Source organism: Melanerpes formicivorus, unplaced genomic scaffold (genome assembly GCF_026170545.1).
Source record: "Melanerpes formicivorus ecotype bairdi unplaced genomic scaffold, bMelFor1.0.p_v2 SCAF_9, whole genome shotgun sequence".
Classification (NCBI taxonomy): domain Eukaryota; kingdom Metazoa; phylum Chordata; class Aves; order Piciformes; family Picidae; genus Melanerpes; species Melanerpes formicivorus.
Window position 1 is genome coordinate 12936340 of NW_027142361.1, and position 22467 is coordinate 12958806.

At 48.2% G+C, this 22467-nt stretch overlaps 1 protein-coding gene across 6 annotated transcripts in view; it reads right to left on the reverse strand.

The window, feature by feature from the left end:
* DTNB (dystrobrevin beta) overlaps window positions 1-22467 on the reverse strand; it is a 505091-nt gene that overhangs the window by 3291 nt on the left and 479333 nt on the right. For all 6 annotated transcript variants that reach the window (XM_068143073.1, XM_068143070.1, XM_068143069.1 and 3 more), the window contains 2 exons: window positions 9644-9733; window positions 4367-4420 (listed from right to left, as the gene is read on the reverse strand). In XM_068143073.1, the coding sequence (XP_067999174.1) occupies window positions 4368-4420; window positions 9644-9733 (143 nt within the window). In that variant the 3' untranslated portion in view covers window position 4367. The remainder of the gene's footprint in view (window positions 1-4366; window positions 4421-9643; window positions 9734-22467) is intronic.

A 22467-nucleotide genomic window follows, 5' to 3' on the forward strand; every position in this document is an offset into this window, starting at 1 on the left:
TCTGTCCATGTCTTGCTTCTAACAGGGAGCCCAGCACTGGAATCAGCACTCCAGGGGGGGCCTCACCAGTGCTGAGCAGTGGGGAAAGATCCTGTCCCTTGACTGACAATGCCTTTGTTGCACAAGGTCACATTGCTGCCTCATGGTCCACTTGCTGTCCACCAGGACCCCTGGATTCTTCCCAAGAGAGCTGCAAGCAGGTGGCCTCCAGCCTGTGTTGTTCCCAGGACTTGCACTTCTCCTTGTTGAACTTCATGAGGTTCTTGCTGGGCCATTTCTCCAGTGTGTTGAGGTCCCTCTGGATGGCAGCATGACCCTCTGGTGTGCAGCCACTCCTCCCAGTCTGGTGTCACCTGCAAACCTGCTGTGGATGGACTCTGTCCAGTCCTCCAGCAACAGACAGCTGCAGGGACTAGTTTTGGTCAGTATGGGCAGGTCTACTTCAAACATATTTTCATCTAACAAATTTATGGGTCTGCAAACCACATGCTTTCTGCCAGCAGTTTGGCATAGCTCTTCAGTGCCCTTTCAAGTGTTTTTGAGGGTTATGGAATCCACATATGAAGGGACCAGCTGATGGAGGGTCTCATTTCAGGTGCTATTGTTGTGGGTTCACCTCCTAGGCACCAGCTGGAGCAGGCATCATGGAGAGAGGCAGCAGGACCATGTTGAACAGTGACTGTGGGACAGCCCTAGTTGAGTGACCATCCAGCTTGGACTCATGTCTGGCTCACATGCAATGTCTGGAGGTGTAACACCACGCCTCAGGAAGGTGTAACTCAAAGAGAGCACTGAGGTTGGGTGAACTGCTGTGGAGTGATGTCTAACACAACTGGATGGATGTGGCTTTGCCAGTTCCCAACTGTGCTTGGAAACCTTGTAGAGATCTCTGGAGATGATGAGTAATTTGTAATCCCAACCACAAAAGGCATAGCCAACTTGGAGTCCTCCTGAGTGATCTCATCCTGCTGAAGCCAAACCATGCTGATGCTAAATAAAGAGCACGAATGTGAGGCTCTCCAGCAGAGGAACAAGTTCTGAGCTTCATTAATTGGGACACAGAGAAACATGAAATAACTCTGTGAAGAAACCTGTGAGGAGGCCCAAGGGCAACGCTGTCCCTAGGAAACACACTGCAACGGAGTCCCCATGAGGACCAGCATCTTCTTGGTCTACACTGCTGCAGAACATGGGGAATAAATGAGCTGCAAGTCATTTTGAACACAGAATTGTGGAATGGCTTGGGTTGGAAGGGACCTTTAAAGGTCATCTATTCATCCTCTCACCCATTCAGGATGGGAGGAAGCAACAGAAGAGCCTTGCTGAGATGGGGCTGTGCACAGAATCTCTGTGCAAATAATGAAGTCGGGGCAGGTAGAGCTCCACATGAGCATGGGCCCCATCAGACTCTGCATGCCTGGAACACCCTAGCCATGAGCCCCTTAAGTAACAAGGTGCAGAGAACAAGCACTTCTAGAGCATTCATCCTTGATGAAGCCTGCATGAAACACAATCTGATACCCCACCATCACCTGTGATGTGGTCATTGGAGGAGCTCCTGCCATGATCCAGGACTGCAGTTGATGCATTGTTCCTGGATTTTCCTGCCAGGTTTTCCTCTTGCTGGCTGTGTGACGTTTGGAAGCACTCACTCTCTGGCAGAGACAGTATTTACATTCCTCATGGAGGCTTTTGGGCCAAGTTCTGCTGTTGGTTACATGTCTTGGTCCTGCCCTGACTTCAATGCTGCCACAAGTAACAGAGAGGAATTTGTCTTACTACATCTCTGCCACCAGACATCGTATTTCAGCTCTTCAAGATACCCCTTTCCCTATTTCCCATGGAAGGCACAATGTGTATGTGGAAAAGAGCAGCTGGTTCCTCTGCCAAGCATCTAAAATATCTAATTGAGGAGGAATGTTCTAGGGCAAAGGAGGTCCTGTGCTTCAGAGCCAAAGTGATTCTGCTTTGAAAACTCCTGGTTTAGCTAAAATTAGACCTACTGCACTCCTTCCTACAAGCTTACAACATCTGATAGTGATGGACTTCTTCATACCAACTCACCATGTCTCATTCATCAGTGACCTGGATGAAGGCACAGAGTGGACCTTCAGCCAGTTTATTAATGATACCAAACTGGGAGCAGCGGCTGACACACTTTCAGGCTGTGCTGCCATTCAGTGAGACCTGGCCAGGCTGGGGAGATGGGTGGAGTGAACCTCATGAAATTTAACAAGGGCAAGTGCAGAGTCCTGTCCCTAGATAGGAATAACCTCCTGCACCAGGACAGGTTAGAGGTTGACTTGCTGGAAAGCAGCTCTGTGGAGAAGGATCTGAGAGTGCTGGTGGACAAGTTTCCCATCAGCCAGCAATGTGTCCTCATTGCCAAAAAGACCAATGGTCTCCTCATGTGCATTCACAATAGTGACCAGCAGGTTGAGGGAGGTTCTCATTCCCCTCTGCTCTGCCCTAGGGAGGCCACATCTGGAGTCCTTGGCCCAGTTCTGGGCTCCCCAGTTCAAGCGAGACAGGGAACTACAGAGAGTCCTGCAGAGGCTACAAAGAAGCTGATGGGACTGGAGCATCTCTGAGAAGGAAAGGTTGAGAGACATGGAGCTGTTTAGCCTGGAGAAGTCTGAGAGGGGATCTTCTCAGTGCTGATCAATATCTAAAGGCCTTGTGAGGGGCAAGAGGATGGGGCTAGACTCTTTTCAGTGGTGCCCAGCAACAGGATAAGGGGCAATGGGCACAAACTTGTTTTATCTGAATAAAAGGAAAAATCTTTCTTTTGGGGGTTACAGAACCCTGGAGGAGTCTCCTTCTCTGAAGAGATTCCAAACCTGCCTGGACACTGTGATCCTGGGCAACCTGCCATGGGTGACCCTGCTTTAGCAGGGGGGTTGGACTAGATGTTCACCAGAGGTCTCTTCTGACTCCCTCCATGCTGGGATTCTGAGACACTGATGGACAAACCATGGGGAAGCAAAGCATTTCCAAACATCCACACACTTCACAGAACTCATTGGACAGGAAAACTCAGGAAAATGAGCTCTTCTGTTGAGAAACCTGATCCCCACCCCCTTCAGCTCAGCTGCAGGAAAATGTGCAGACACCAACAAAAGAAGTTCCGATTTGTCAATGATGAAATTAGGTTTGGCTCAAGTGAGACAAATGCTTGGACTGATTCAAAGCTGTCCAAGTCACTTTGGTTTAAAACACAGAAAGCGAAACTCCTGAGATCTCTCAGCAAGGTTTCTCCCAAGGAAGGTCTGGGAGGTGCTTGTGAAGGAATAAGAGGAACCAATCTCCTGCAGCACTCTCCAATTCAACTATCCACTGCATGGGTGTTTGCAGGTCTTGGGTCTGCTCTCCATGCCAGTGGCAATCACTTGCAGCCCCAGGAATAACTCTGCTGCCACATGTTTGGATTCATGTGCTCCAAAGGGAGATGAGATCTGGGCAGCAATAGTATCTAGACCTGCAATTCAGGGATAGCAGAGATGAAAGGGACCTCCTGCAGAACCCCACTTAGCTGGTAGTACTGCCTACATGGGATTACCATCAAGAGAGTAATCCTGAACATTCGTCCAGCCAGTGTCACAGGAGGTTTAGCAGGTGCTGGTCCCACCTCTCAGGCTGGTGGCCAGCCCATGCTTTGGTTTTTACCAGTATGTCCATCTGAACTGGCCTGCTCACAGCACTGGGAGCAACTCCTCTTCATCTCACACATTTCTGTGCATGACCTCTGCTGAAAGAAAAATATTCTTGACAGCTGACTACACACACTGAAAAACCTCTGGCTGTGACATCACTTTGAACCATGGCAGATGTTGGAGAGAGTGATCTGGCAGCATGGTGATGACCAGAGCAGGCAGATAAACTTGTGCCCTGTCTACAGGTGGTGTGACAGGAGCACAGAATCACAGAATCAACCAGGCTGGAAAAGACCTCAGAGATCATTCAGGCTGGATGTGAGGAGGAAGTTCTTCACCATGAGAGTGGTGAAGCCCTGGAATGGGTTGTCCAGGGAGGTGGTTGAGACCCCATCCCTGGAGGTGTTTAAGATCAAGCTGGATGAGGCTCTGGCCAGCCTTATCTAGTGTGGGGTGTCCCTGCCCATGGCAGGGGGGTTGGAACTAGATGATCCTTGTGGTCCCTTCCAACCCTGACTGATACTATGATATTTTGATACTATCATCAAGTCCACCTAATACCTAACACCAGCAGGAGCAATGTGGGCTGCTTCCACTAGAAGCCATCCTCACTCAGAGTCCTTTACTGGGTCTCCACAAGGCAAATTGAGTTCCTGCAAAGGAGCAAGTGAGAAAATGTTTCACAGCTTAGAGACCTCAGCCTGTCCCCTTACCTTAGTCCTTTCCATTCTGCATTTTTTCTGTTTCTTCTTCATCTTCTTCCTCTGCTTTAAAAATAAAAGGGAAAAAAACAACCCAGACATGAGACAAGAAAGAATAGAGGGAATCATGGAATCATGGAATTGTTTTGATTGGAAGAGACCTTTAAGATCATTGAGCCCAACCATTAACACAATGCTATGGAATCCACCAACTAAACCATGTCCCTCAGCACCACATCTACACAGATTTTAAACCTCTCCAGGGATGGGGACTCCACTACTGCCCTGGGCAGCCTGTTGCAGGCCTTGACAAGCATTTGGGGTATAAAATTGTTCCCCATATTGAACCTAAAACTCCCCTCCCACAACTTGAGGCTGTTTCCTCTTGTCCTATGACTTATTCCTTGGGAAAAGAGACTAGCCCTGACCAGGCTATAACCTCCTTTCATGGAGTTGTAGAGAACAGGGAGGTTTCCCCTAATAACTTCTTTTCTCCAGGCTGAACAATCCCAGTTCCCTCAGATGCTCCTCATAAGACTTCGCCAGCTTCACTGGTAATATTGGGACCTAAGATATTTGGAACAAAGATCTGCATGATATTCACAATGGGGAGGAAACTGGGACTTTCAGACTGAGGTCAAATCTAAGGAAGAAAAATTACAAAGGATGAGGTGACAACCTTGGAGGAACCCTCCTGGTGTTGCAGGGTTTGTCAGTGATGGTGATGCTCACACAGGGGCAAAGCCACATCACTGGTGAGGGGCTGTGCCCACAGGGACAGCCACTTATTTGATGTCCAAGAGCTGGTGGTTCATCATACCTAGCTCTGGTTAAGCTGAAGAGTTTATGGCCAGGCTCATATTTATGGAGCAGAGAGGGGGAGCAGAAGGTCACATTCTTCTGCAGGTAGTGGCTCATATCTCTGCACAATGAGGCCTGAGCAAACAGGTAAAGCAGTGATATCACATCTGCCTACTTCAGACACTGCAGGGAGCAGAGCAAAGGAGGAGACATGAAAGGAAAGGCTCAGTCTTGACAAACTGAGGCATTCTGAATCAAGCTGATCAAAGGGAATCTCAGAACCATTTGCTCTTTTTGTTGCTTTGACAGCAGGACTGATGAGATATCTGAGAGTCACACAGTCTCTGCCTACTCAGTGACAACCATTGATGAGTCTTTCTCCTTCTCTACTCTGCCATAGTAAGGTCACATTTGGAGTTCTGGGTCCAGTTCTGGGCTCCCTGGCTCAAGAGAGAAAAGGAACTACTGGAGAGAGTCCAGCAGAGGCTACAAAGATGTTGAAGGGACTGGAACATCTGTGTGAGAAGGAAAAGCTGAGAGACCTGGAGCTGTTTAGCCTGGAGAAGAGCAGACTGAGAGGGGATCTTCTCAATGCTGATCAATATCAAAAAGGCAGGGGGCAAGAGGATGGGGCCAGACTCTTCAGTGGTGCCTATTGACAGGACAAGGGGCAAAGGGCACAAACTGGAACCCAAGAGGTCTAACTGAACATAAGGGAAAATGTATTTCTTGTGAGGGTGCTGGAGCACTGGACTAGGTTGCTCAGAGAGTTGTGTGGTCTCTTTCTCTTGAGAGATTCCAAAGCCACCTGGATGTGATCCTGGGCAACCTGCTGTGGGTGACCCTGTTTTAGAAGAGGGATTGGACTAGATTATTCCCAGAGGTATCTTCCAAGCCCTACCATGCTGGAATTCTGGAATTCTGTGTGATGTAAGTGCAAAACAAATCAAGAACTCAAATGCCTTTCAAACAACCATAGGTAGCCTGAGCTAAGCAGCCACTTTTGAGTCCTGAACTTGTGTCCCTGTGAGCTCCCTCCAGTAGCATCACCCCTGATCCTTGGAGATCAGAAGTGTGTGTCTTTAAGTTCAGCTGGAGTAAAAATTATCTCAGAGGTCCCTTGACAGCCTCAGGAGCATCAGACTATTAGGTGTGGGATAATGAAAGCACTTCTGGAAGCCCAGATGGGGAAGGGAACCCTGAGCAGTATCTCCTTTCTGAAGGAACATTTTTTCCTGAGCTCCTGTGAAGGTATGGAGAGGCAAGCAGAAGCGTGGGTGCTGCAGGCACTGGCATCTCACAAAACACAATGCCTGCAGCTCCAGTGGGCCATCCTGGGGCTGGAGGAGGTGTCAATTCTCACAGTTTACCTCTAAGACAATATGTGTTAGATCGTCTCAGCTCTCAGCTGAGGATAACTCATGCTTTTCCTAATTTACACAAGTGAAATGGTTTCAGATACTTTCAGGGGAGCCTTCTTTCATATCTGCATATTCTCAAGGAGGAGACTATAACTGTTTGCATCTTCCCTCCCCTGTGTGCTCTAACAGCTTTGCAGTCTGTTTGTTGACATATCTAAGACATAGAATCCATCCAGAGGGACCTAGACAAGCTAGAGAAGTGGGTTCCTGTGAATCTCCTGAGGTGCAACAAGGCCAAGTGTAAGGTCCTGGCCCTGGGTTGGGGAAGCTCCTGGTATCAATCCAGATGGGGGGATGAAGGGATGGAGAGCAGCCCTGCAGAGAAGGACCTGGGAGTGCTGGTGGGTGAAAAGCTGGACAGGAGCTGGCAATGTGCACTCACAGCACAGAAGCCAACTGCATCCTGGGCTGCATCCAAATCACTGTGGCCAGCAGGTGGAGGGAGAAGATTCTGCCTCTCTGCTCTGCTGAGACCCCACCTGCAGCGCTACATCCAGTTCTGGGGTCCTCAGCACAGGAGACACATAGACCTGTTGGAGAGGGGACAGAGGAGACCACATCAATGATCCAAGGGCTGGAGCTCCTCTGCTGTAAGGACAGGTTGAGAGAACTGGGGTTGTTCAGCCTGGAGAACAAGACGGTCTCCAGAGAGACCTTAAAGCTGGGGACAGACTTTTTAGCAGGGCCTGTTGTGATGGTTTTAAACTAAAAGAGGGAAGATTCAGACTAGTTTGAAAGAAGAAATTGTTTTTTTTTGAGGGAGGTGAGCCACTGTCTCAGGTTGCTCAGAGAGGTAGTGGAAGCCCTGTCCCTAGAAACATTCCATGCCAGGTTGGACAAGGTTCTAAGCAATCTGCTCTAGTTGAAGATGTCCCTCTTGGCTGCAGGTTGGTTGGACTAGATGACCTTTAAAGGTCCTTTCTAACCCAAACCATTCTATGATTCTATGATCCCTGATGAGCTGCAAGGCCTGTCAGGAGCTCAAACCCAGGCTGCTGGCATTGCCAGTCTCTGTGGCATCTCAGAGGAGGGCAGGACTGCTGCAGGTCAAGCCAACACCAGCCTTGCCTGCAGCCAGCCCAGAGCAGACCCTGAGCTTGGCCAGACCCCTCTGCTATCAGAAGCAAAAAATAAATTACTGCAGACATCTGGTTTGGGCAGAGACTTGGCTTGCCAGGTTTCAGCCTGGAGGGGAAAGAGCGGCGCATCTCCAGCATGGTGATTTATTGAGGGCACACTTGGCCCCTCGTGGCATCGGCACCAGTGCCGCTGCTGCTGTACATGAAAAGCTTTATTAACTCACAGCTGCCTTTGCAGCCCAGGCACCGGGCAGAGAGGGGCTGAATTTACTGCTGGGCAGTAAAATATTAACCTGGTTTATAGCAGTGACATCTCCAGTAAGGGCAGTGGGGAAGAAAGGGAGAAGCTGAACTGCTTTGAATGCAGGGTTGGATACATTTATGAGGGGGGATTATGTGATGCAACTACTGGATAAAGCATGGAGCTGGGGGAGGTGTGGAGCAGAAACAGGGAAGCTCTGGATGCAGAATACTTCACTTCTGCTGGAATAGGGAAGGCAGCCCACAAACAAGCTGCTGGATCCTAAGTGATATTCTAGTCCACCACTGGTAATGAAGCATCTCTCTGACAAGGAAAGGCTGAGACCTGGGGCTGTTTAGTCTGGAGAAGAGCAGACTGAGAAAGGATCTTCTCAGTGCTCATCAAGATCTAAAAGGCAGGGGACAAGAAGATGAGGACAAACTCTTTTCAGTGGTGCCTAGCAGTAGGACAAAGGCCAATGGGCACAAACCAGAACCCAGGAGGTTCCACCTGAACATGAGGAAAACCTTACTTCCTATGAGGGTACTGGAGCCCTGGACCAGGCTGCCCAGAGAAGTGGCGGTGGCCCCTTCTCTGGAGAGATCCCAAACCTGCCTGGACATTGTGATCCTGGGCAACCTGCTGTGGGTGACCCTGCTTTAGCAGAGGGGTGTTGGAATGGATGATCCTCAGAGGTCCCTTCCTACCCCCACCATGCTGGGATTCTGTGTGATGAAGGTTGAGACGTGTTGCTGGGCTACAGCAGAAGCTGCTCCAGCCTTATCAGGATGTTTACCTCCACTGGCACAGGAAAAAATGGCACAAAGAGAATAATTACTGCTTTTTACACATCGTTGTTTAATCCTCTTGCCATTGGCCTCACACACATTTAACTGTATATTTGTGATGATGGCATCTCATGGGGATTCATTGCAGAGGGACCTCAACTCATGCTCAAGTACTGATGTCACTAGGCAATGCCTTGGAGACGCTCACAGATCTGCCCCAGCTCCTGCCTTGTGTTGTGGAGGAGCTCTGACTTCCAAAAGTGGGAATGGGAAGTGGCACTTCTCTTGCCTCAGAGTGGTTCAGGAGAGGCTTGAAGGAAAAGCTTCTCAGTGCTGTTACACATGCATGGATCAATATGAGCAGGAACTGGATGTGAGTCATGAATCACTAACGGTGCCATCGGCCAGGTTTGTGTCTGCAAAGCATTGCCCTAACTCTCAGTGATAAAATCAATAGAGAGCCTGTTCAGAAGGTACTTGGAGGGGATGTCAGCTCTAGTATGGTTTTTTTCACTTCATCATTGAAAAAATGTACACAGACCCTCACAGGATGCTTTAAACAGATCTTATAAAAAATTATAGAATCGTGGAATCGTTTTGCTTGGAAGAGACCTTTGAGGTCATCGAGTCCAACTGTCAACCCAGCACTGCCAGGTCACCACTAAGCTCTGTCCCTCAGCACCACATCTTTTAAACTCCTCCAGGGATGAGGACTCCTCCACTGCCCTGATGCAGCCTTTTGCAGGGCTTGGCAACCCCTTTGTAGAAGAAATTGCTCTTCATGTCCAACCTAAACCTCTGCGGGCACAACCTGAGACCATTACTTCTTCTCCTATTGCTTGCTTCTTGGGAGGACAGACCAAACATGGGAGACTAGACTAAAATAAATCTAAAGACCATTTTGCAGCTTGTGACCTCCAGCTCTCCCTTTTCTGCATGAGGCAGAAATTAACTCTTACCAGAATGCAGCTCCTTCACCAGTGACGACATGGTGTTTGTGATGGAATCGGCTGCTACTAGGAGGTCGTTGCGGAGGTTCCTCCTCGTACCTGAGAGCAGAGCAAACACACAATCAACAGTGCCACTGCCTCACCTCCTCATGCCACGATGCTTGGCCACATAGAATCAAAGAATTGATAGGGTTGGAAGGGACCTGAAGGATCATCCAGTTCCAACCCCCCTGCCATGGGCAGGGACACCTCACTCTAGATCAGGTTGCTCACATCCACATCCAGCCTGGCCTTAAAAACCTCCAGGGATGAGGCTTCCACCACCTCCCTGGGTAATTTGTTCCAGTGTCTCACCACCCTCATGGTGAAGAACAACTTCCTAACATCTAATCTGAATCTACCCATTTCTATTTTTATTCCACCCTAAAAAGTCCCTCCCCAGCTTTCTTGTAGGCTCCCTTCAGATACTGGAAGGCCACAATAAGGTCTCCTTGGAGCCTTCTCTTCTCCAGACTGAATAGCCCCAACGCTGTCTTCACAGGAGAGGTGCTCTAGCCCTTTGCTCATCCTTGTGGCCCTTCTCTGGACACATTCAAGCATCTCCAGATCCTTCCTGTAATAGGGGCTCCAGAACTGGATGCAGTACTCTAGGTGGGGTCTCACCAGAGCAGAGTAGAGAGGGAGAATCACCTCCCTCGACCTGATGGCTATGCTTCTCTTCATGCAGCCCAGGATGTGATTGGCTTTCTGGGCTGCACGTGCACACCACAGGCTCATGTTGAGCTTCTTATCCACCAGCACTCCCAAGTCCTTTTCTTCAGGGCTGCTCTCAAGCCAGTCACTGCCCAGCCTATATCAGTGCTCAACCTCATCACTCCCCACCAAGGTGCCCACCTTGGGATAGCACTTGGATGACCCAGCAGAGCCCAACCAGAGCCCCCTTGCTTAACAAGAGACAATGATTTAGAATAAACCTTTATTTAGAATAAACCAAACCAGGTTGGAAGACACCTTCAAGATCATCACGTCCAACCCATCAACCAATCCAACCCACCTAAACAACTAACCCATGGCACCAAGCACCCCACCAAGTCTCCTCCTGAAAACCTCCAATGACGGCGACTCCACCACCTCCCTGGGCAGCCCATTCCAATGGGCAATCACTCTCTCTGTATAGAACTTCTTCCTAACATCCAACCTAAACCTCCCTGTGGTGGGTTTGGAAGGGTAAGGCCAAGAAGCCTCCTCCCTTCCCCCTTGTAAGGTAAAAGGGAAAAAAAAATTGAAGGGAAAGGAAAAAAAACCTCACAAGCTGAATTAGCAAAGCAGTGGAGCTATATTTACAAAGCAGTGTAGGATTTGCAGGGAAATATTTACAAATTTACAATATCTACAATATATACAAAGATATACAACAGAGTAACGCAGAAATGAGAGTGACCCCCTTCAAGGCAGAGGGGGTTCCCCACCTCCGCTCTCCCCTCTCTTCCCCCCCCTTTCCCCAGACTGGGATAGAAAGAGAAAGAAGAGAGAGGAAAAAAAAAATGTTAGAAGCAGTTCGTGTTAATTGGAAGGGAGTTAATACAGGCCTGGTATCTTGTTTTCAAGGCCGAGGCCTTGGCAGAAAGCCCAGCACAGAGACAGAGCTGCTGCACGGAGAAAAGGCGGAAGCAAGACTGAAGATAGAAGTACCAGAGTGCCCAGTTCATTCCCAGTTCATTCCCAGTTCAGAAGGTGCTTCCTCCCACTCTTCCAATGAAATTAGTTTAGACTATTCCTTCCGTTTACCAACTTCCGTCCACCATATTCCCTTTCTTAAGGGGACAGCGTCAACCGGCCACAGTCCACCCCTTCTAAACAATTTCATTGGCTGTTCATACTGTCCATCCAATCCAAAACGATATTTACAGTTCGTGAGTAAAGCTCATAGTCCATTCCGGCTATGCTCAGATATAGATGATTCAAAAGTCCAAGAAAATCAGAAAATGAGAAAAATGGAAAACAGTTCATTTCTTCGCCGACGAAGCGAAGAAAAGGGAAACAGGGAATCTCAGGGTCTCTTAGTTGACTCAGGGCTCTCAGGGATCTCAGGGTTCGTGCACCGTAGATTCCTCGTTGACTCTTCCTCTGGACGCGATGTAGCTGTACAACAGTTTGAAATTAACCTCTTTCAGCTAAAGTTAAATTTCTTTGTGGAATACAATGAATTTCACCATTCTCATGCATTACCCAATAAGTGTGACCAGGACCTTCAGCTGAAACCACCCCTCGGACAGGCTTAGCCTCTCCTGAGGGTGAAAATACCCAAACAGTTTTACCTAACAGATTCTTTTCTCTAACAACAGGAACTCTATCACCTTCTACTTTCCGTAGCAAATCTGAATGTGCAGGTCCAGCTCGGTTCACTGAACCTCTACTATTTACCAGCCAGGTTGCTTGTGCTAAATGTTTTTCCCAGTTTTTCAAAGATCCACCTCCCATGGCTTTGAGAGTGGTCTTCAACAAACCGTTGTAGCGTTCAATCTTCCCTGAAGCTGGTGCATAATAGGGAATATGGAATATCCACTCAATACCGTGTTCTTTTGCCCAGTTATTTGCAAGGTTGTTCTTGAAATGAGTTCCGTTGTCTGACTCAATCCTCTCCGGAGTTCCGTGTCTCCACAGGATCTGTCTCTCCAGACCGAGAATGGTGTTGCGTGCAGTTGCATGTGGAACTGGATAAGTTTCCAACCATCCAGTGTTTGCCTCTACCATAGTAAGCACGTATTGCTTACCAGAACGAGAACGTGGTAGAGTGATGTAGTCAATCTGCCAAGCTTCACCATACTTGTACTTGGACCATCTGTCACCATACCACAAGGGCTTAAGTCATTTTGCCTGCTTAATAGCAGCACAAATGTCACAGTCATGGATGACTTGCGTGATAGCATCCATGGAAATGTCTATGGATCTGTCACGAGCCCATTGGTATGTTGCATCTCTGCCTTGATGTCCTGATGAATCGTGAGCCCACCGAGCTAAGAATATCTCACCTCGGTGTTTCCAGTCGAGATCAAGATTAGAGTCCATGTCTACTTGAGAAACTCTTGCAGCTAGATCTGCCTGATGGTTGTGTTGCTGTTCCTCAGTAGCTTTGCTCTTAGGAATGTGAGCATCGATGTGTCTCACTTTCACTGGAATTCTCTCGATTCGATCAGCAATGTCCTGCCACAGGTTGGCTGCCCAAATGGGTTTTCCTTTCCTCTGCCAACCACTCTTTTTCCAGTTCTTTAGCCAACCCCATAGAGCATTGGCTACCATCCATGAGTCAGTGTAGAGATAAAGCTTTGGCCATCTCTCACGTTCAGCTACGTCGAGAGCTAGCTGGACAGCTTTTACCTCTGCGAACTGACTGGATTCTCCTTCTCCATCTTTCGCCTCTGCAACTTGGCGTGTTGGACTCCACACTGCAGACTTCCACCTTCGCTTGTTTCCAACAAGACGACAGGAACCGTCTGTGAACAAAGCATATTTCTTTTCATCATCAGAAAGGTCATTGTAAGGAGGAGCTTCCTCAGCACGAGTTACTTTCTCCTCTGGAGGTTTAGCACAGTTGATGCCTTCAGGCCAACTTGAGATCACCTCCACTAGACCAGGTCTTTCAAGATTTCCCATTCGAGCTCTCTGTGTTATCAGAGCCATCCACTTAGACCAGGTTGAGTCTGTGGCATGATGTGGTGTGGAGCCTTTGCCTTTGAACATCCAATTCAAAACTGGTAATCTGGGAGCTAAGAGAAGTTGTGATTCAGTTCCAATCACTTCAGAAGATGCTTTTACTCCTTCATAGGCAGCTAGAATTTCTTTCTCTGTTGGAGTATAATTAGCCTCTGAACCTCTGTAACCTCGACTCCAGAAACCAAGAGGTCGTCCACGTGTCTCACCTGGAGCTTTTTGCCACAGGCACCAGGTTGGACCATTGTCACTTGCAGCTGTGTACAAAATGTTCTTAATGTCTGGACCATCTCGGACAGGTCCCAGACCCATTGCTTGAATTACCTCTTGCTTTATCTGGTCAAAGGCTGCTTGTTGTTCAGGTCCCCAGTGGAAATGGTTTCTCTTTCGAGTTACATCATACAGAGGTTTCACAATCTGACTGTATCCAGGAATGTGTAGTCTCCAAAATCCCACTATCCCCAAGAAACGTAGGGTCTCTTGCTTGTTTGTGGGACTTGCCATGGTAGAGACTCTATTTACCACATCCACTGGAATGTGTCGGCGTCCATCCTGCCACCGCACTCCCAGAAACTGAATCTCTGTGGTAGGTCCTTTTACCTTGTCTTGCTTGATGGCAAAACCTGCATTCAGAAGAATGTCAATGATTTTGTTACCTTTCTCGAAGACTTCCTCAGCAGTTTTACCCCAGACGATGATATCATCGATGAACTGGATGTGTTCTGGAGCACCGCCTTTCTCCAGAGCATCGTGGATCACTGCATGACAGATGCTTGAGCTGTGGATCCAGCCCATTGGCAGTCTGTTGAAAGTGTACTGGATTCCTCTCCAGGTGAAAGCAAACTGAGGCCTGCATTCCTCTGCTATGGGAATAGAGAAAAATGCATTAGCAATGTCTATGGTAGCATACCATTTGGCCTCTTTGGATTCCAGCTCATACTGTAGCTCCATCATGTCTGGCACTGCTGCACTCATAGGTGGTGTCACTTCGTTCAGGGCTTGGTAGTCTACCGTCAGACGCCAGTCTCCATTCTGCTTCCGCACAGGCCACACTGGACTGTTGAAAGGTGAATGAGTTTTGCTGACGACTTTCTGACTTTCCAACTGACGAATCAGATTCTGAATGGGCAACAAAGAGTCACGGTTGGTTCTGTATTGTCTGTGATGCACAGTCTGAGAAGCAACCGGCAATTTAATGTCCTGTATCTTATGTTGTCCCACAACTGCAGATTCATCAGAAAGCTCAGGTCTAGCAGACAGCTTCAATTTTTGTCCATCAATTTCTATAGAAGCTACTCCAAAAGCCCATTTGTAACCTCTAGGGTCTTTGAAACGCCCTTCTCTCAGAAAATCAATTCCCAAAATACAAGGTGCATCAGGTCCGGTCACAACTGTATGCTTCCTCCATTGTTTACCAGTTAGACTTATATTAACCTCTACCTTACTTAACTCTTGAGATCCACCAGTGACTCCCAGAATAGTTATAGACTCTGATCCCTGATAATTTGATGGTATTATGGTGCACTGAGCTCCTGTGTCAACCAAGGCCCTGTACTTCCGAAATTGTGAAGTGCCAGGCCACTGGATGTACACATCCCAATAGATTCTATTATCTCTGTTATCCCTCTCCTCCCCCTGGCGGGAGGCAGGGCACCCCTAGTTATGGGGAACATGCGCACATGTGCATTGCACATAGTTTGCAGGGTTATAACTTTGCGTGTTATAACTGGAGCCACTGTTGGAGCCATAAGAGTCGTTCTGGGGAACTGTGGAAGTAACAGCTACCCTTCTGGTATTGCTACCTCGGGTTCTGCCACTTTGCAATTCCCTCAGTCTCCTGAAAAGATTAGAAGTTGGTTGGCCATCCCAGCGGTTCATGTTCTCACCAAACTGATCACGCAGAGTTATCCAAATAGTTCTACGTGATTGCCTTGGTGGTCTGTTTTGGAATGACCTGTTTTGGAATGACCTCCTTGGAGGACGTGTATTCCTCACAGATGAGACTTGTACCCACCTGGAGGAAGAATTGAAATTATCCCTTTGTGCCAATTGGGATATGGAATTTCTAAATTCATCTTTCAACTCTCTCATGCAATTCTCAATTTTTCCAGACAGAGTTTCAATGGCTGAAACCAAAGAACCACGTGTCATGCTATCCTCCAATTGTCTCATTTGATCACTGAATTGGCCAACCATAGGAGAAGCTCCACCATAACTTCTTGACACAATTCTGCTTGCCAGAATGTTTGCATAATTAGAAGGAGCAAGTTTGATGATCTTTTTAGCAAGACCAATACCCACAGGAATGTCATCAGGATTCAGAGTTTCATGTTCACCATAGAGTAGCTCTCTAACAGCAAATTCTCTCAAGCGCTTAATTCCCTCATCTATGGTAGTCCAGGGTTTAGGATTCCATGGGAGATCATCTCGGGAAGGGTATCTCAGGGCAACCGCCATTAAAAGGCGTATCCACAGATTAACCTTACCGAGAGCTTCGCCTAGATGTCTATCTATTCCATTATCCCTTGAGAGAGTTCCTAACTGAGCTGCTGACTTGTCTCCAACTGTTAGAGCTGAAGCACCTGTATCATAACACCTACTAAGCCAAGCTAGAACTGGCTCCTTATCTGCCCTGGTGAAATCTTTACGGACATTTCTCAATTCCTCGCGGGGCGAAGAACAGTCTGAAATATCATCTTGTTCCTCATCTCCCTGAATTCTTTGTCCATATAATCCTGCTGTCATTCACCTAAGGATCTCTTTAAGCTGAGAACCACCTTTGCCAGCTGCTTTCCTAACTTCATCTCTATCCTGCTTTGATCTCACTAGGTTAGCTAGATCTTTAAAACAAACCTTCTCTTCCTCCTGAGCAGGATCTTTTAGAGTAGAGGGCCCCTCACCAGGATCAGTCTCCACCTCTTCTTCTCCATCTTGGGCCTTTCCACTTCTAGTCTTTAAAGGAGCCACCTTAACTGGAGCTGTGTTTGAATTTACAGCCACCTTAATGGAAGCTGACAAGTCCTGAGATAAATCAGCTGCTGGGGCAGTGACTTCCGGTCCCACCGAGGGATTGGGTGGAAGTGACGTTGCTCCATTACTGGCCGACGGAGAAGAAGAAGGAGGAGAAGGAGTGGGAGAAGGAGTAGGTGCCATGTTGATACCAGCCGATGCCCTTGGCTGCTTGCCAGAATCAGCAAAGTCATTTAGAGCTGCTTTACCAAGTAACTTTTTAGCCTTCTTTTTGACTGACACGGGTTCTCCACAGTCCTGGTCACTAGATGACTCTGGGACCGATCGAGAGCCACGGCGTTTTCTTTTTGATCTAGTTTTAATAACAAAACAAGCTCTGGAGATCTTTCTCTCTCGCCGCAGAGAGAACAGTAAATATGCAATTACCATCACCAGCAACAGATTTATACACATCACATAAATCACCTTTGGATCCCAGGCATCACCTAAAGTTACTCTCTCCTCAGGCGGAATCTTAAAACCCTTTATCTCAATTGGGAGAGTGGTGGAGGTAACATTCCTGTATCTCACTGGCCATAGGAAATTAATACATTTTCCATACCATAATTTAACTCTATACAGAACCCACATATAAATTGTCCGCACCAAATATTTACCCAGGTAATCCAAAATCAAACCCAAACAATACCTATAAACCAGAGCCCCAAAAATTGAAAAGAATAATCGCTCCACAAACCACAATACCTTCATGTTTGCTAATTCAGCTGAAAAACACTAAATCAATCAAGTAATAAATTAAACTAATTATCTGCCCCACGTTGGGCGCCAATAAAAAAAAATGTGGTGGGTTTGGAAGGGTAAGGCCGAGAAGCCTCCTCCCTTCCCCCTTGTAAGGTAAAAGGGAAAAAAAATTGAAGGGAAAGGAAAAAAAAACTCACAAGCTGAATTAGCAAAGCAGTGGAGCTATATTTACAAAGCAATGTAGGGAATGCAGGGGAATATTTACAAATTTACAATATCTACAATATATACAAAGATATACAACAGAGTAGCACAGAAATGAGAGTAACCCCTCTCGGCAGAGAGGGGGTTCCCCACCTCCGCTCTCCCCTCTCTCCCCCCCCCTTTCCCCAGAGTGGGATAGAAAGAGAGAGAAAAGAGAGGAAAAAAAAAAATGTTAGAAGCAGTTTGTGTTAATTGGAAGGGAGTTAATACAGGCCTGGTATCTTGTTTTCAAGGCCGAGGCCTTGGCAGAAAGCCCAGCACAGAGACAAGAGCTGCTGCACGGAGAAAAGGCGGAAGCAAGACTGAAGATAGAAGTACCAGAGTGCCCAGTTCATTCCCAGTTCACTCCCAGTTCAGAAGGTGCTTCCTCCCACTCTTCCAATGAAATTAGTTTAGACTATTCCTTCCGTTTACCAACTTCCGTCCACCATATTCCCTTTCTTAAGGGGGCAACGTCAACCGGCCACACTCCCCTGGCACATCCTGAGACTGTGTCCTCTTGTTCTGGTACTGGCTGCCTGGGAGAAGAGACCATCATCCGCCTGTCTACAACCCCCCTTCAGGTAGTTGTAGAGAGTGATAAGGTCACCCCTGAGTCTCCTCTTCTCCAGGCTAAGCAATCCCAGCTCCCTCAGTCTTTCCTCATAGGGCTTGTGTTCCAAACCCCTCACCAACTTCGTTGCCCTTCTCTGGACTCATTCCAGCAAGTCAACATCCTTCCTAAACTGAGGGGCCCAGAACTGGACACAGTACTCGAGGTGTGGCCTAACCAGTGCAGTGTACAGGGGCAGAATGACCTCCCTGCTCCTGCTGGCCACACTGTTCCTGATGCAGGCCAGGATGCCATTGGCCCTCTTGGCTGCCTGGGCACACTGCAGGCTCATGTTCAGCCTACCATCGACCAGTACCCCCAGGTTCCTCTCTACCTGGCTGCTCTCCAGCCACTCTGACCCCAGCCTGTAGCTCTGCATGGGGTTGTTGTGGCCAATGTGCAGAACCCGGCACTTGGATGTGTTCAATCTCATGCTGTTGGACTCTGCCCATCTGTCCAGCCTGTCGAGGTCCCTCTGCAGAGCCTCTCTACTCTCCAGCAGATCAACTCCTGCCCCCAGCTTGGTGTTGTCAGCAAATTTACTGATGATCGACTCAATGCCCTCGTCCAGATCATCAATGAAGATGTTAAAGAGCACAGGGCCCAGCACTGATCCTTGGGGCACACCACTAGTGACTGGCCGCCAGCTGGATGTGGCACCATTCACCACCACTCTCTGGACTGGGCCCTCCAGCCAGTTCCTAACCCACTGCAGTGTGCTCCCGTCCAAGCCATGGGCTGACAGCTTGGCCAGCAGTTTGCTATGGGGGACGGTGTCAAAGGCCTTGCTGAGGTCCAGGTAGACCACATCCACAGGCCTCCCCACATCCACCAGGCAGGTCACCTGATCATAGACGAAGATCAGGTTGGTCAGGCAGGACCTGCCCTTCCTAAATCCATGCTGGCTAGGCCTGATCCCTTGGCCATCCTGTAAGTGCTGTGTGATTGCACTCAGGATGACCTGTTCCATAATCTTGCCTGGCACTGAGGTCAGGCTGACAGGCCTGTAATTCCCTGGCTCATCCAACCGGCCCTTCTTGTGGATGGGCACCACGTTGGCCAGCTTCCAGTCCTCTGGGACCTCTCCAGTGAGCCAGGACTGATGGAAAATGATGGATAGTAGCTTGGCCAGCTCCTCTGCCAGCTCTCTCAGCACCCTAGGATGGATCCCATCTGGTCCCATGGACTTGTGGGGATCTCAGCCTGTCCTCATAGCAGAGGAGCTCCAGCCCTCCAAAATAGGTTGTCAGCTGATCAGTATCATTCCCGTGGTGGCACCAAGGCACTGGATGTTCCTGTGCACACACAAACTGTGCAGTTTCTGGGAAAGCCTGAAGATACTGGCCAATAATTTAGTATGAGACCTGGATCTAAGACAGGCTAGGAAATGAACTGGATGGGTTGGATCAACAGCCTGAGGCCAGTGGGATGAGGTTCAACAAGGCCTAGTGCTGGGTCCTGCACTTCAGTCACAAGAACTTCTAGGCTTGGGGAAGAGTGGCTGGAAACTGTCTGGTGCAAAAGGACCTGGGGCTGCTGGTTGGCAGTGGCAGATGAGCCAGTGTGTGCCCAAGAAGCACAACAGTATCCTGGCCTCAATCAGCAATAGTGTGACCAGCAGGACAAGGTCAGGGATGGTCTTCCTGTACTGGGCACTGGTGAAGCTGCAGATCAAATACTGAATTCAGTTTTGAGTCCCTCACTATAATGAAACTGAAGTGCTGGAGAGTGTGCAGAGGAGGGCAATGAAGCTGGTGAAGGGTCTAGAATACAGGTCTTGTGAGGAGCAGCTGAGGGAACTGGGGTTGTTTAGCCTGGGGAAAAGGAAGCTGAGGGGAGACCTTCTCACTCTCTACAGCTCCCAGAAAGGATGTTGGAGTGAGGTAGGGGCTCTGTCTATTCTCCCAAGGAACAAGGCAGAGGACAAGAGGAAATGGCCTCAGGTTGCTACAGGGGAAGTTTAGGTTGAACATGGGGAACAATTTCTTCCCCTAAAGGGTTGTCAAGCCCAAAGAATGTGGTGGACTCCCCAGACCTGGACAGGTTTAAAATCTGTGTAGATGTGGCACTGAGGGACAGGATTTAGTGGTGACCTGGCAGTGATGGGTTAACAGTTGGACTTGGTAATCCTAAAGGTCTCTTCAAACCAAAAGTGATTGCATGATTGTATGACCTGTGACTTAGGAGACTTCTCTGCATCTCCTATACAAAGGAGGCCACTTTTCCTGGCCTTCTCAATGTCCCTAGCCCTGTCTTAGACCATGACTGTGAAGGACGACCACTGCCATGCCTGACATTACTTTTGTGAGTGAAAGGTCATAAAATTCCATCTTGTCTGCCCTGTGAAACAGATGAACAATGTTACTGAGCTGTGCAGCAGCCACTTGAAGCCTTTCTGCCTGGTGGCATTCAATTATTTTATTATGAGAAAACAGAGAAATTTGATCCTGTTTCCTGCATTTTCCCTTTGCTTTTGCCTGATTTCACGTGACTGCTCTGAAACAGCTCTAATTGTGCAGATGGCCCTTCCAGAAGGACCAGGACAGGAAACTTATTAGAGAGGCTGTTGAACATTCTTCTTGCAAGAGTTTGTCTAGGAGTTGAATGAGACACTGTTGTGGTTATGGTGAGAGGAAGCTCCACCTCTCTCTTGGCAATGGTGCATTGTATTTAATCTGGAGTTCTGGGCTCCCCAGTCCAAGAGTCACAGGGAAATACCAGAGAGAGTCCAAAGGAGGTCTAGGAGGATGATTAAGGGATTGGAACATCTGTCTTATGAGGAAAGGCTGAGACCCCTGGGGCTGTTGAGCCTGGGGAAGAGAAGACTGAGAGGGGATATTATTAATGTGTAATGGGTTGGGACAGACCCTCTCCCCACCACGCGCAGAAATGACGACTCAGACAAACAGATTGCAAAAGTGATGGAAAGTTTAAATAGAAAACAGTGAGTGCGTGAAGAGACCTAGAAACACAGTGACAAGAAGAACCCCAAAACAGACCCAGAAAGATCCCATCCCCACCTGAGGGTGCACCCAAAACCCCCAGGGCTCCTCCTTCCCCCCCCCACTGCTAGGCTAGTCTCAGCTGACCAGATCTGAGACTGCCCATCCCCCCGTGGCCTTGGGCCTAACCAGGCCCATGCCCGGGAGATCTCTCCCCCAGTTACCAGGTGGCGGAGAGGAAGGAAAGAGGAAGTGCCAGACCCCGCCGTGAAACTTATAGTGGTGCAAGGGATCATGGTAGGAAATAACCTAATTTCCTGTGTCTACCCACTGGGCTGGACTTCTGGACACAGGAAACACCCCTGTAGCAGAGGGCACCCAGCCCAAACTACGACATAAGGTTTATAAATACCTGAAGGGTGGGTGTCCAGAAGGGACCAGTCTCTTGCCAGTGGTGCCCTGTGATAGGATGAAGGGCAATGGCTACAACTGGAACACAGAAAGTTTCACCTCAACATTAGGAAAAACCTCAGGACCACTGGAACTGGCTGCCCAGTGGGGTTGTTGAGTCTCCTTCCCTAGAGACTTTCAAAACCTGGATGCATTCCTGTGTGGCCTGTCCTAGATGGTGCTTTGCCAGCGGGGCAGGACTAGTTGATCTCCAGAGGTCTCTTCCAACCCCTACTGTTCTATGATTCTATGAACTGAGATATCCTGAAGGACTTTCTTCTCTTACAAGATGATGAACAGCAGCATTAGCTTTCCAATTAGATGGAGGCCTCTCTACCTGAATAGCCCACCTGGAATATCATCAGGGAATTTATCTACTAATGTATTACTGTATCCACCCTATGGCCATGAAGAAGATCATTAAATCACCTATGGAGAAAACTTACATAGTCTTAGAATCATAGAACTGTTTTGGTTGGAAAAGATGTTTGAGATCATCAAGTTCCACCATTAACTCAGCACTACCAGGTCACCACTAAAATGTGTCCCTCAGCATCACATCTACATAACTTTAAAACCCTTCCAGGGATGGGGACTCCACCACTTCCCCGAAAGACTTAGGACTGCATAATCAAGATCCCAGGGATTCAATTCCTTAAGGGTTTCCTTCTCTACACCTTCTAGCACTGATAGGGAAGAAGATTTGTGCCATGGGAGGAAAGACAATGCATTGACATCCCTGGCTGCTCTTAGGTCAGAGCAGCAAGATGTGGAACAACACTGTGATCTTCACTCCCTTTCCCTCCTCTCTCCCACCATAACATTTTATACAAATCTGTTAGATTCTTATCAATCCAGGAATGTCTAGTTTTGGGCTTCCCAGTTCAAGAAAGACAAGAACTATTGGAGAGGGTCCAGCAGTGGCTACAAAGATGAGATCTGGGGCTGTTTATCCTGGAGAAGAAAAGACTGAGAGGGAATCAATGCTTATAAATATCTAAAAGAGGATGGGGCCAGGTTCTTTTCAGTGGTGCCCAGCAACAGGACAAGGGGCAAGAGGCACAAAATAGAACCCAGGAGATTCCATCTGAACATGAGGAAGAATTTTTTTTTTCTGTGAGGTTGCTGGAGCACTGAACAGGCTGCTCAGAGAGGTTGTGGAG